The 13,516-nt window shown below is 45.3% G+C and overlaps 1 protein-coding gene across 2 annotated transcripts in view; it reads right to left on the bottom strand.

The window, feature by feature from the left end:
• Positions 1-12,485, bottom strand: part of MPP1 (MAGUK p55 scaffold protein 1) — a 59,579-nt gene extending 47,094 nt beyond the window's left edge. Inside the window, exon 1 of one of the 2 annotated variants that reach the window (XM_077145582.1) lies at positions 12,321-12,485. In XM_077145582.1, coding sequence (XP_077001697.1) covers positions 12,321-12,422 — 102 coding nt within the window. In that variant the 5' untranslated portion in view covers positions 12,423-12,485. Of the gene's footprint in view, positions 1-8,698; positions 9,353-12,320 lie in introns of those variants that run through there. The other variant, XM_077145583.1, reaches the window with a different exon arrangement.
• Positions 12,486-13,516: the final 1,031 nt, after the last annotated feature.

Genomic DNA, 13,516 nt, shown 5'->3' with positions numbered 1-13,516 from the left:
AATTACCTAACTGAGGAGGCAATTAAGAAAAAAAAATTCCATTCACAATAGTAACTAATAGAATGATCTATCTAGGAATAAACTCAACCAAGGATGTAAAAGATCTGTACACTGAAAACTACAAAACCTTGATAAAAGAAATCAAAGAAGACCTAAATAGTTGGAAAGCCATTCTATATTCATGGAAAGGAAGGCTAAATGTTAAGATGTCAATTCTACCCAAATTGACATGGATTCAATTGAATATGGATTCAATGCAATGCCAATCAAAATTCCAACAACCTACTTTGGAAACTTGGAAAAGCTAGTTTTCACATTTATTTAGAAGACAAAGGGGCCCTGAATAGCCAAAAACTTCCTTGAAAAGTAGAACAAAGTGGGAGGTCTTACGCTTTCTGACTTTAAAGCTTATTATAAAGCCATAGTGGTCAAAACAGCATGGTACTGGCACAATAGACATATTGACCAATGGAACTGAATTGAACTCAGAAATAGGCCCTCTGATCTATGGTCAATTGATTGCTGCCCAGTCCCCCAAATCCACTGAAGTTGGACTGAATAGTCTCTTCAATAAATGTGGCTGGGAGGACTGGATATTCATATTCAAAGGAATGAAAGATAATGCCTACCTCACACCATACACAAAAATTAACTCACAGTGGATCCAAGACCTAAATTTAAGAGCCAGTACCATAAAACTCCTAGAAGAAAACATACAAGAACATCTTCAAGACCTAGTAATGGGAAGTAGCTTCTTAGACCTTACATCCAAAGCACAAATAACAAAAGAAAAAACAGATAAATGGGAACTCTTTAAGACTGAACACCTCAGCGCTTCAAAGGACTTGTCAAAAAGATGAAGAGGCAGCCAACTCAATGGGAGAAAATATTTGGAAACCATCTTTCTGATAAGGGTTTGATATCCAGTAAATATACAGTAATCCTACAACTCAACAATGAAAGTACAAACAACCCAATTACAAAATGGGCAAAAGATATGAACAGACATTTTTCCAAAGAGAAAATACAAATGGCTAAAATCAGACAAAAAATGTTCATCTTCATTAGCTATTAGGAAATGCAAATCAAAACCACAATACCAAAATCACAGCTATAGGAATGGCTGCTATCAAAGAAATAGGAAACTACAAATGTTAGAGAGGATGTAGAGAAACTAATATTTATTCACTGCTGGTGGGAATGTATAACGATAGAGCCACTGTGGAAGGCAGCTTGGTCGCTGAACTTGTACTACTCACTATATACCCAGAAGAACTGAAAGCAATGTCACAAACAGACATCTGCACACCAATATTCATAGAGGTGTTATTCGCAATCACCAAAAGATGGAAACAACTCAAGTGTCCATCAACAGGTGAATGGATAAACAAAATGTGGTATATACAGTTGATGGAATAATATTCAGTAGAAAGAAGAAATGAAGTCCTGAAGCATATGACAACATGGATGAACCGTAAGGAGGACATAATCTCGAGTGAAATAAGCCAGATACAAAAGGATAGATGCCATATGAGTTCACTAATATGAACCCCCCAGAAAATGTTAACTCAAACTCTTAAAAGGTAGAATATAGGAGACTAAGAGATAGACAGAAGCTAGCAGTTACCTAATATGTATAGACTTTTTAATGAGTATGATCTGAAATGTACGGGAATGGATACAGGTGTTGATAGTACATTTGTGAGATTACAAGTAATAGTGACATATTGAAGGTGAATAAAATTGAAAGAGGTTGTTTAGAGCCATGTATCTCACTGATTAGCACTACAAATATGAATAAGTTCTTGCATGAACTACTTCATAGGTATGACACTTGTACAAAGAGTTAATAATAGAGTGGCATGCTGGTTTGAAACTGTTATGTACCCCAGAAAAGCCATGCTCTTCTAATGTAGTCTTGTGGGGGCAGACTCATTGTGGGTGAGACCTTTTGATTAGGCTGTTCCCATGCAGATGTGACCTGCCCAATTGCGGGTGGGACCTTTTGAATAGATGGAGGTGTGACACTGCCCATTCAAGGTGGGTCTTAATCCTTTTACTGGAGTCCCCTATGAAGAGAATAAAAGGCAGAAAACATAGAGAGAGCTCAGAGCCGACAAGAGAACAGAGAGATGAAAGCAAGTGAAGGACACTTAAAGAAGGAAAATCCCCAGCTGAAGCCAGTAGGACCCACAGGAGCTGAGAGAGCCATTTTGAAACCACATGAGGAGAGAAGGGCCAGCAGGCGTCACCAGGTGCCTTTTCATGTGACAGAGGAACCTGGGGGCCACTGGCCATTCTTGAGTGACGGTATCTTTTTGTTGATGCCTTAATTTGGACATTTTCACAGCCTTAGAATTGGAACTTGTAACTTAATAAATCTTCTTTCTAAAAGTCAATCCATTCCTGGTAGACTGCATTCTGACTGCTTTAGCAAACCCAAACAAGTGGTATATGGGAAAACCTACTATTGCATGCTATGGACAATATTTAACAGGAGTACATCACTAGTACCACAATAATACTATAGGAAAATAATTGGGGGAGGGGAAAAAGAGTTATCAGGTGTTTTGGGTTTTCTCTTGGCATGGGTATGTCTGTTACTTTTCTCTGTGGAGCAGTGAAAATTGTCTAAAATTGAGAGTGATGATGATTGTACAACTAAGTGAGGCTGCTGTGAGACACTGTTTATTTTGGGTAGAAAATATGCTATGTGAATATATCTCAAAAAAATCTGCATATTCAAAATAAATAAATAAATGTTGTTTCATGAATTATGACAAGTGTACCACACCAATGCAAGGTTTTAATAAAATGGTGTTACATGTGAAAAAATACACCCTAAGGTAAACTATGGACTATAGTTAATAGCACAATTATTATTGGCTTTCCTCAACTGTAAGAAAGGTACCACACTAATGCAAAGTGCTAATAATGAGGGTGGGAGGGTTGGGTTTATGGCAATGCAATCTTTTTTACATGATTTTTCTGTAAACCCACAACTTCTCTAATTAAAGAAATGAAATAAAAATAAAGAAATAAAATAAATTAAAAAAATCTATACATGTATGCCTAAGAGTTAGTTCTGGAGGACCTCCTTTGTTGCTTAGATATGGCCTCATTCTCTCTAAGCCCAATTCTGCAAGTGAAATCATTGCCCTCCCCTCTACATGGGACATGACATCCAGGCATGAATGTCTCCCTGGCAACATGGGAGAGGACTCCCAGGGATGAATCCAGACTTGGCACTGTGGGATCAACAATTCCACCCTGACCAAAAGGGGGAAATGAAGTATAACTAATAAAGTATCAGCGGCAGAGAGAGTGCAAATAGAGCCGAGAGGCTACTCTGGAGGTTGCTCTTATGGAAGCTTCAGGTAGACCTTGCTACCTATTGTAATCTGCCAATCCCCAACCCGGACCATTCCAGCCACTCCTAAAGAACACCTAGGGCAATTTATACGATTCCACAAGGGTTCCAGGCACCAGAGCAGCAGAAACCTACAACCTCCAGATGGGTCCCTGGTCCAGATAAGTCCTGAAACCTAGTCCAGCCTCTTCAGAACATCAGATAATTCCATCTCCCTACCCCATATTAGTGATAGCCCCTTCGAACTTGAAAAAGTTAGAATGGCCATAGCCCAAACACCCCTCAAGAGAGGGACAGAAAGATCAAAGGTGTGGTGCAGTTATACAGAGAAGGTTGGATTTAACAAATGAGTATGATTGCTAAATCTTTAAATTGATGTTTCTTTTAGTCTCCAGTATCTCAGAGCAGCTAGAAGTAAAAACCTAAAATTGTGGAAATGTAACCCATGTCAAACTCTGAAATATGTTCTACAACTAATTGTGGTGGCTTGCTTTGAAATTTATTGCTTTTTTTGTATATATCTTATTTTTCACAAAAAAGAAAGAAAAAAAGTCGATTATGATGATAAAAAAAATATTTATCCCTTCTAGCCTCCTATATTTTGAAGCAGCTAGAAGGAAAAATCTGAGATGATGGAATGGTAGCCCATGACAAACTCTGGGATTTCACTTACAGAACATTCTTGAAATGAAAAAATTAGAGGTGGGGAAGATATTAGTGGTTGCCAGGGACCAGGAATGGGGAGGGGGGAGGTGGGTGTGGCTATGAAGGGGAAGCACCAGGAAGGTCTTCGTGGTGATGCAATAGATTCTTATCTTGATTTCGCTGGTGGTTGCACAAATATACACGTGATAAAGTAGAACTATACACACAAATTGTACCGATGTCAATCTCCTAGTTTTGACATTTTTCTATTTTGCTGTTTTACTATTATTGAGCAAAATGCCTGGCAAGTAGCACCTGCTTGCAACCAAAGAACTATAACTAAAAGAGACCTTGGTACCAGACAACAGACCCTTGAGAAATACGCAGTACACGGGATTGCTGTTTGGGCAGTGAGATTCCCATTTTCATTTTGGGGTACACAGTGATCAGTCAGTTCTTCAAAGTATCAGTCTTGGTGGGCTGAGACCATGTGGTTGAACTTCAACAAAACTAGGTAGCTGCTGCCACGGATTTATTTAAAGAAGATGAGATCAAGTATATCTTGAAGTAGATCTGAGAAAACAGCAGGAAAACCAGCATAGAGTTGGTAGGAAGAATTTTTTTCTCTCAAATTAACAATCTGTTCTCTTTGTGTATTTTTACCATATACATGTATTATTGACTGAATTTATAGAAGGAGGAATTTGAGGACCATTGATTGGATGACTGCTGCAAAATATTTAAGGGCTCAAATCCTAAATTTCTAGATTAAAAGCACGAAATAAAACAGGACTTTCCTTGATCCTGCCTTAATTGCAGAGCTGAAAAAGCTGTAAATCAAACTCAGAAATCAATTCTATGGGTGTATTAGCAACTACATTTATGTGTCATGGTAAATATATAAAGTCTGCAAACATAGATCTCATTATTTTATCGTGTTGCAATTTGCCATCAGTAAACCATGCATTATGATTCACTTATATTTCCAGATTTGGTGGCCATTTGTCTAATGCTCTAAGGAACAAAAGATTAAAAAGCCATAGTCCACTGAATGCAAAACGACCTTTGAAAAAGAATAGAAATCTACCTGCAATATCATCATGGATTCACAGTGTACAGAACAGGAAGATAAACTGATACTCTTGCCTCATGTTCTTCTTATTCAGCTTAATAACACTGAATAACAAAGTAATAACAAAGTTTGCTTTTAACATGTCAGCCTTTAAATTAAGGACTCAGCAAAGCTTACCAGAGGCATAACAAATTCCAGTCAGAAAAGTTCATAGGTTGGTTTATCAAATGTGCTTATCCATCAAGACATTCCCCTTCCCGATGACTCAGTCAGTATCTCCGTCACCCAGAAGCTGCAGCTGATGACTATGACAAACTGAAACTTTCAACGTGGTAACCACAAAACCAACGCGCAGGAGTTACGATTTCAAAATGCAAAGCACAATTTTCTTCTACCGGGAAGCTTCCCCCAAGGCACCCAGTCTTCCTGAGACCCTTCTACCCAGCCCACCTACCCAGCCCTCCCGGGGGCCTCTGTTCAGTGAAACACGCCTGGACTACTGAGAAAGCTTCTCCTTGATCTTGCCTTACAGCAAACTCCTTCAAGTACTCTACCAGCCCCCTCTAGCTCCTCACTGCAAACTTATCACAGAGTGTGCAGGTTAACACAACACAGAGTGAAGGTCATTCATTGATTCAATCTGCATCGACAGAGCCCTGGCTGTGTGTCAGAGGGTGCATTAAGTGCAGGGGCTCCTGAGACAGTCAAGTCGTGGTCTCCCTTTGGCAGCTCATTACTATGAGAAGAAAGCCATTTATTCCTCCACTCATTTATTCAGCGTAAATGGGAAAGAACTAGTCTAAAAGATCTCTATCTCTCTTCAACTTTAAGACTGTATTAGATCATAAGCGCTCAGAGGACACAGAGCAGGGTTGTCAGCTTTCTCTATAAACCTGCAAAGTACCGTTTCCAAAGTTCTCTACAGAAGGCTTGCTAATGGCAAGTGGAGGGCTGGAGATGGAAGAGTGGTGATTCACACACAAGTTTAGCCTGATGAAGTTCCACCACAGTCTTCCTGCTCCCTAACCAGCCCAGACTGAGCATAGGAGAAAAGGGAAGGTATTTTCCTTCCACCCAAATAGGATAACTGACTTGTCTAGGTTGACAAATTGAGATCTGTCCCTTCTGTTCATCCATTCACGGCCATGGGCCTGAGCCCCTCTTAACATACTCCAACTTTTCTTTTTTTTCCCACAGCCCTTACTACATTCAAACACACTATATATCTGATTTGTTTATTTTGTTTACCACCTATCTCTCCACGCTGGAATGCAGGTTCCATGTGGGCAGAGATATTTGTTTTAATCACTCATAGAGCAGTGCCTGGCTATAACAGGAGCTTGATCAATATTTATAGACTACATGAATGAATATTATGGCATGCTTCTCTATCTTTTGATTCATTCCCACCACTACCATGGCCACCACCAATATATGTGAATTACAGTTAGTGACATAAGCAAAGTTTAACAAAAAATAAAAGAAAAAAGTACTAGATCCCATTTCCCAGAGTTCACTTTACAACCTCCACACCAACCCCTCAAACCTACCACCCTCATCTCCAAGACACGGGGAGCCCCAAGGCTATGGGAGGCCTGCCCCCCACCAGTGGTAAAGGCCCAGTGGAAGCAACTCTGCTCAGACACGAGAGAAATCAAACAGTAAACACCCAACCACGACTTGGGTCTGCCCTTTGCTCTGCAGCCTCTTGGCCTTTAAGTGTACAAACTGCAGGAGCGCCAACGCCCTCCCGCCCGGACTGCTCTGAAAACCTCTTCGGAGGAAACATCTGCAGTGGGGTTCAAAGGGCAGACACAGTTGCTCAAGGGAAGTTGGAATTCAAAGAAAGATGAAAAACAAACTTGGCAGGGGGTGGGCGGCTGCGGGGATGAATAGAGCAGTGGCAACTAAAACTGGCCTTCTCATCCAAACAACTGGATTACCAGCTAGTGCCAGTGAATAAAGGAAAGAACAAACATTTGTTCAGCCTACTGTTAGGCTCTTTGCCAATTGCTTCCACATGGAGACTTATGAGAAGGTCCAGTCCAAGAAGGCTAGCAAACACCAAAGAGAACACACTCTGGGAGTTGCCAAACAACACCACCTGCCAGCCTCCCCCAGCTCCCATGGGCGTTACATGCAACACCCACTCTTCCATGTGCAATATAATATTTCACTTTGGGGAAAAAAGAGAAGAGAAACTGAGAAAAGCAAGAACACCTCAAGGTAGCAGAAAGAGATTAGCACTAGCTAGTCAACACTGTTTAACCACAAACAAAAATAAGTTGGGGGGGGGGGAGACCTAACAGCCAGGATTTTCTGGCCAGTATGGTCTTAAAATCATGCATTAACTAGGCACTTCATTCTAAGGCACTATATCTGTTCAAGAAAACACTCATCAATCCAAAGGCCAAGTCCCTAAAGATCCTTCTCCAATGCACTGATTTACCCGATGCACTATGCACACACCCAAAGGCTTCTACCTCCACCGAAGCAAAACAGGAAACCCAAGTAGCGCTACTGCACACAGAGAACCAGGACCACACATGGAAGTAACTGCACCAAATCTCCACACTGCCAATATGCAAGCTTCTGGACTTTGGGGTGTTAACTTTCATTCATTAAATCCTCATCCCCATTTTGTGATAAATATTCAGAGATTCAAAAAGGTTTAGAAACTTGTCCATGACTCAAGGACAGGTAAGTCTCCAATTCCATGAGCTAAATTAAGAGTATTAACTTCAGAGTTTGTGGGGGCTCCAGAGAGGATGCAGACCCAGCACCGCCTTGAACGCAGAGTGCACTTGTGTGTCAGGGGGCAACAAATGAGCATCTAGGAACACAGAGACATTCATCCACGTGTATCCCATAGAAGAATTCAGGGGTGATGCCTGTTCAGGGCAGGCAGGAAGTGGGGGCACTCTCTGGCTACAGGGCAGCTCTTTCCTCCCAATTCTCCTGCTCACCCTGACCAGGACCCAACCCCTGCCCTCTCCTTACTCTCTGCCCACTTCCCTGGCTTGATCTCATCTCAGGCACGAATCTCCCCAACATTACATTAAATTATTCTGTCTTCCCAACTGGAGCGTAAGCATCATGAGGGTTTCTCCTTCCTGCTCAGAAGGATGAGAGCTGATGGATTCTGCGGTTGCTGGGAAGGCTAGGATTCATTTAACACAGGTTTTAGGAGGTGCTTAGGATTCAGCAGTGAAGCCGAGAAAAGATCGCTGTGCTAGCAAAGCTGCTATTCTAGCACACTGAAAGAGACAATGAGTGATATCCACTGGTTATACAGAAGATTCAAAGATGATGAGAAATGCTGCAGAGAAAAATAAAGCAGAAATGGGCAAGGTGGTTTGCCATTTTAAATAGGGTGTCCAGAAAATGTCACACAGAGAAGGTGACTTTTGAGCAAAAACCTGTACATGTGTTTTGCTCATGTATATTTCTGTACATGAACAAAAAAAAGAAAAAAGAAGCAAACAGAAAAGAAAACTCCGTGTTAAGAAAGTTGTATTCTGGATCCCAAACTCTGGGGCTTTTCTTCCTCTCCTCCACCCCAGTTGCCACTTCCCCTCCCCCTAGCCAATTTACATTCCACACCCACTTACCCAGACCTCAGGTTGAGCAACACCAAAAGCGTAGAGCAATTCATGGCTTAGGAAAAAACCTCTGCATGGATGACAAGTCCACTGTTATCGGGCCTTAGATTTAAGGCAGTAGTTCTCATCTTCTACTTGGCAATGTCTCAGACGTTTCTGATTATCACAGTGGGGAAGGGTTATAGTACATTTTACAACAAAAAATGATCTGACCCAAATATCCAGAGTGTTGAGGTTGAGAAACCCTGATTTAAGGGGATTGATCTTGATCTGAAATATCTGTTCCTGATATTCTAGTTCAGCCTCTTGTATAGGAATAAAAAATGAGTTAGAAAAGGTTAACTAATCTCTAACTTATGATATTTAATAGAAAATACATGATAAAACGAATCAACTTATCCCCATATGGCCACAATAAGCCTGATTCTTATCTGCAAGCTACACTAAACCCTTCTAGTTTCGAAAGAAAGTCATAAGGTTCCTGGAAGTGAAGGTCAAGGAAGGAACCAAACTAGCTGAGATCACAACATGTACAAGGAAAAAAGTGGGTAAGGGATTAAGTTATTTGAAAATTACACTAGGTTTTCCTCATTTCTGTGAGAAGAAAAGGCTTGAACCGAAAAATTCCATCCTTCGATGATGCAATCAGATACAAGTCTGAAGCAAAAGTTCTTCCTTAGACAAAATAATAAATAATCAGGACCAGACTCACTGAGAAAGCACACTACATACTTGGGTGAGACTTGGCCTCTTGCTACCCCAGAATGTGCCCCATTTCTTAAGAACCTCACTGACTTTGCAGAGGCTGTTCCCTCTGCCTGGAGGCCCCTTTGGCCTGGTCTGCCAATTACATTCTAGATGCTGCCAAATTCAGCTCTAGGCAGAACTGTGTGCCTCTCCTCACTGCTTCACAGCACCCGCCTCTAGCATATCACAACACCGCACAGCATTTGTTTACGTATCTGTTTCCTCCCTTATTTACTTCTTAGCCCCAGCACCAGGCACTGAGCCTGTCCATAGCAAGCAATCAACAAAACCTCATCAGAATGAATGGCCACCAAGGTGGAATAAGTGAGCCAGGTTTTCTTAGCAGAAACTTACCCAGAGCCTGACTTATTTCTTAGATCATTTTTTTGATGTGGGATAGGCTTAAGTTAAACTTCAGGGATTCTGAATCTATTGCTTCAGGCCATGTGAAAAGTGCTGCTTCAAATAGGACTGAGGAGAAAAGTGATTCTGTGAGTGTGCTCATTTTATGGGGGAGAGAAACCCAAGTCAACACAGAGGTTCAGCAGCTTGCCTAAGGCCACACAGCAAGTGAGGGGCAGGGTCTGGTGTTGGAGCAAAGACTGGTAAGAGCCCCAAAGGGAAGGTGAACCTTAAGAAATAAGAATTGGTGCATTCGTGGCATCAAGTCACCCGTCAACATGTGGAGATTCTCCCCCTGATGGCCACCCTGTAAGATGCAGATGCTATTTTCATTCAGGGATTTAATAAGGTTTCTTATTCCATGTTATTCAAATCCTTTGATAACCCAAAAACAAATTAGGTAACTGGTAGGTTGTATCCAACCTCATAGATCACAGCCTGATGAAAAACTGCTGTTTATTGGGGAGTGTGCCAACTACATAATTCTGGTGGTTATGGGGCCTCTTTTCAAGGAGCACAAAATTTCTCAAGCATGCCCATAACAGAGCAGACAGGTTTACACAAAATCTAGCCATTGAGTTACAAATGGGCTGAGGCTGTGCTGAGTGCAAGGAGCCAGACAGAAAAGACTACATACAGACAGATTCCATTTACTATGTTAATTTTTTTGTGTGTGTGTGGGGGGGTGCATGGGCTGGGAATGGGACCAGGGTCTTCTGCATGGAAGAGGAGCATCCTACCACTGAGCCACCCACACACCCTTGGGAGGATTCCATTTATAAGACAGTCTCTAAAAGGCAAAACTATAGTGACAGAAAACAGGCCCGTGTTTTCAGGGCTAGGAGGACTGAGTGTAAAGGTTCATGAGGGAACTTTCTGGGCTGATGAAAATATTTGATATCATGACTGTCGTGGTGGTTCCATGAGTATTGATTTATCAAATCTCACTGAAGTGTACAGTTTCAAGTTGTGAATTTTACTGTATGTAAATTATACCTCACTAAAGCAAGCAAAAACAATTCACACAAAGTTTTTTTAAAAATTAAGGCTCAACCAAAGTAGCTGATTGCAGAGAAGGAAAAAGAAAATTCCACGTTCAGACTTATGTGGAACCAGGTTGTTTTATACCTTGTTTCCCATCCTGTGTGCACCCCACCACACAACTGTCAATATCTTGTGTGTGATAAAACAGAGAAAACAGCATCTGACCTGCCTGCTCACTTAGTCATTCATCTGAGCCCAGACTGAGATGACCGACAGGTATGAACATTGCACTCTAGTGAGTATATATAGGTGAGGCGCTTGGGGCAGAAGAAAGAACACTGAGCTCTGAATGCAGATAAAAAAAAAAAAACTAACCTCAGTTCCAATGCTTATCACTTGTTTCTTTGGGCCCATTCCACCTATCCTGAACAACCAGCAAGTTATACACATTTCTGAGGACCTACTCTGCTAGGCTGTGAAAGTAAAGAGCTGAGTGTGAAACAGCCCCTGCCCTGGAGGCCCTTGCAGTCAAGGAGACAGATCCAGGGCCGGAAATGACGGTGTGAGGCTTCTGAAGCTGGGTCATCAAAGGCAATACCGAGTCTGCCTGCTCTCTCTTTCTGTCTCCCTCCTCTCTCTGTCTCTTTCTCTCTCTCTGTGTCTCGTCTGTCTGTCTCTGTGAACGTGCACGCTTGCTCACCCGCCCCCACCCCGGGAGGACGCCGACAGCGGATGCCCAGCCGCAGCCCCGGGAGGCCCCGAGTGACAGCCGGCTCCGATCCCCACCCAGACCTTGGGAAGAGTGTAAGGGACAGGACCGTTGTGCTGCGCAGCCACTAAGTTAGGGGCCGATTCGCTGTGGCCACTAGATGCGTGTGACAGCCGCCCTCTGCACATCTCTGAGGACTGAGGATAACAGCTCCTTCCCGATGCACGTGACGGTGCCGAAGGCCCGACTGCCCCCGAGATCTCTGGGGTCGTTGTGCAGCCCGCAGGTACCCACCGGCCGCCCCAGGTAAATCACAGGCGCCTCCCCAGGTGCCGAGCGCCGGCGCCGGAGGGCTTTCAACCACCTCTGCCGACCCAAACACAGGCATGCGGGCAGCCTCCTCTTAGACCTCCCTCGAGCCTTTCTGCTGACCTGGCCTCCGCCCGCGAACTTTTCCTTCACCTTAGCAGCCCGCCGCTCGGCTCCCCGCGGCCTCCCCCGCGCCCCACGCGCCCGGGCTGTCTCGGGCCGGCCGCGCGGGAGAACGACCCCGCGGTCCCGGAGGCCCGCAAGAGCGGAGCCGCGCGCGCCCGCCCCCCACCCCCTGTGGACCCCGCCCCTGGGGACGGGGCGCCCGAGGACAGGGCCCGCGCCTGGGAAGTCCCGCGGCGGGCGGCTCGGCCACCAGGGGCGCCCAGGGCCACGCGCCGAGCCCCAACCGACCCCGCACCCGGCGCGCCCACCGCCGCCCGGCAGGCCTGGCGCCCCGAGCCCCTGGCGCCCGCTCACCTCGGTCCGGCCGCGCTTCTGCAGCAAGTGCTCCAGGTACAGGTCGGAGAGCGCTGTGCGCAGGCTGCCCCCGCTAGCGCCCTCGCTCGCCTTCAGCGTCATCGCGCGGGACCCGGGCCGCCGGAGCGCGGGAGCGCGGGGCCTGCGGGCGGCGGAGGCGGCAGAGGAGGTGGAGATGGCAGGGACACGGCGCGGGCGGCCTGGTCACCACCCCGCGGGAGGTGCGCCGGGCGGCCGGGGGCGGAGCTCCACCCTTGCCCCGCCCCCTCCCCGCCCCCTGCCGAGCGGAGCGCTGGGAGAAGGGGACCCCTGCTGGAGGGAGGGGCCGTGCGGACTGTGCAGGCCAGAGTGCTGAGGGTCGCGGGAATAAAGAAGCCACGCCCCCGGCCGTGCGGGCCCAATGTGCCGCCTGCACCTTGGGGGACCCAGAGCCGCTGAGTCGACGCGGCCGAATACGTGAGAGTGGCGGGGCTGGCGGCGGGGGGGGGGCGGCGGAGGCCTCAGTCACCCCTCCACCCCCACCGGGGCCCAGAGGCCGCAGTCCCGGAGCCTCCAGCCGCCATAACCCGCTGCGGCGCTTCCTGCACCCGCGGAAACCCGGGCCATCAGAGGAGGGTGGCGGCCGGCAGGCTCCACCCCACAAAGTAACGCGGGGCGCAAGGGACGAGTGCACGGTTTGAGGTTGGGACATTCTGGAGACAGCTCTAAGGCGGCTGTGCCGCTGTTACCCTGCCAATGACTCCATAATGAAACTCTTGATTGCGTGCAGGAACAAACTGGCTTTACTTGTCTTAGGCCAAATCTGCTGTTAATGCCACAAAATCTTTTGGGATCACTTGAAGCAAAGGGAACAGACACTCCTTTAGAATCCTAATGCAGTTCCACGTGGAGGTGTGAAACAGAAGTGGCACTGTTGGAAGGCTTTCGGAAAAAAAACATTTACAGAGCTTTCTGGATTCAGGACTGTCCACCATCTGTAAACACCTTTAGTGGTCAAAAACCTGCCCCCCCTCACTGATAACCTCACAGTATTAGAAGTAGTCCATCAATGTGTAATCTTATTCTGAATTTCCTCAAAGCCCTCTGGGAGTTCTGACCTTAAATCTTGTTCTGAATTTCCTCAAAGCCCTCTGGGAGTTCTGACCTTAGCAGACTTTTCTGCTAAGAGGCTAAATCCACAGGATTACTGACTAGAG

Source organism: Tamandua tetradactyla, chromosome X (assembly GCF_023851605.1).
Source record: "Tamandua tetradactyla isolate mTamTet1 chromosome X, mTamTet1.pri, whole genome shotgun sequence".
NCBI classification, from domain to species: Eukaryota; Metazoa; Chordata; class Mammalia; order Pilosa; family Myrmecophagidae; genus Tamandua; species Tamandua tetradactyla.
This window is presented reverse-complemented; position numbering and strand designations above follow the sequence as displayed.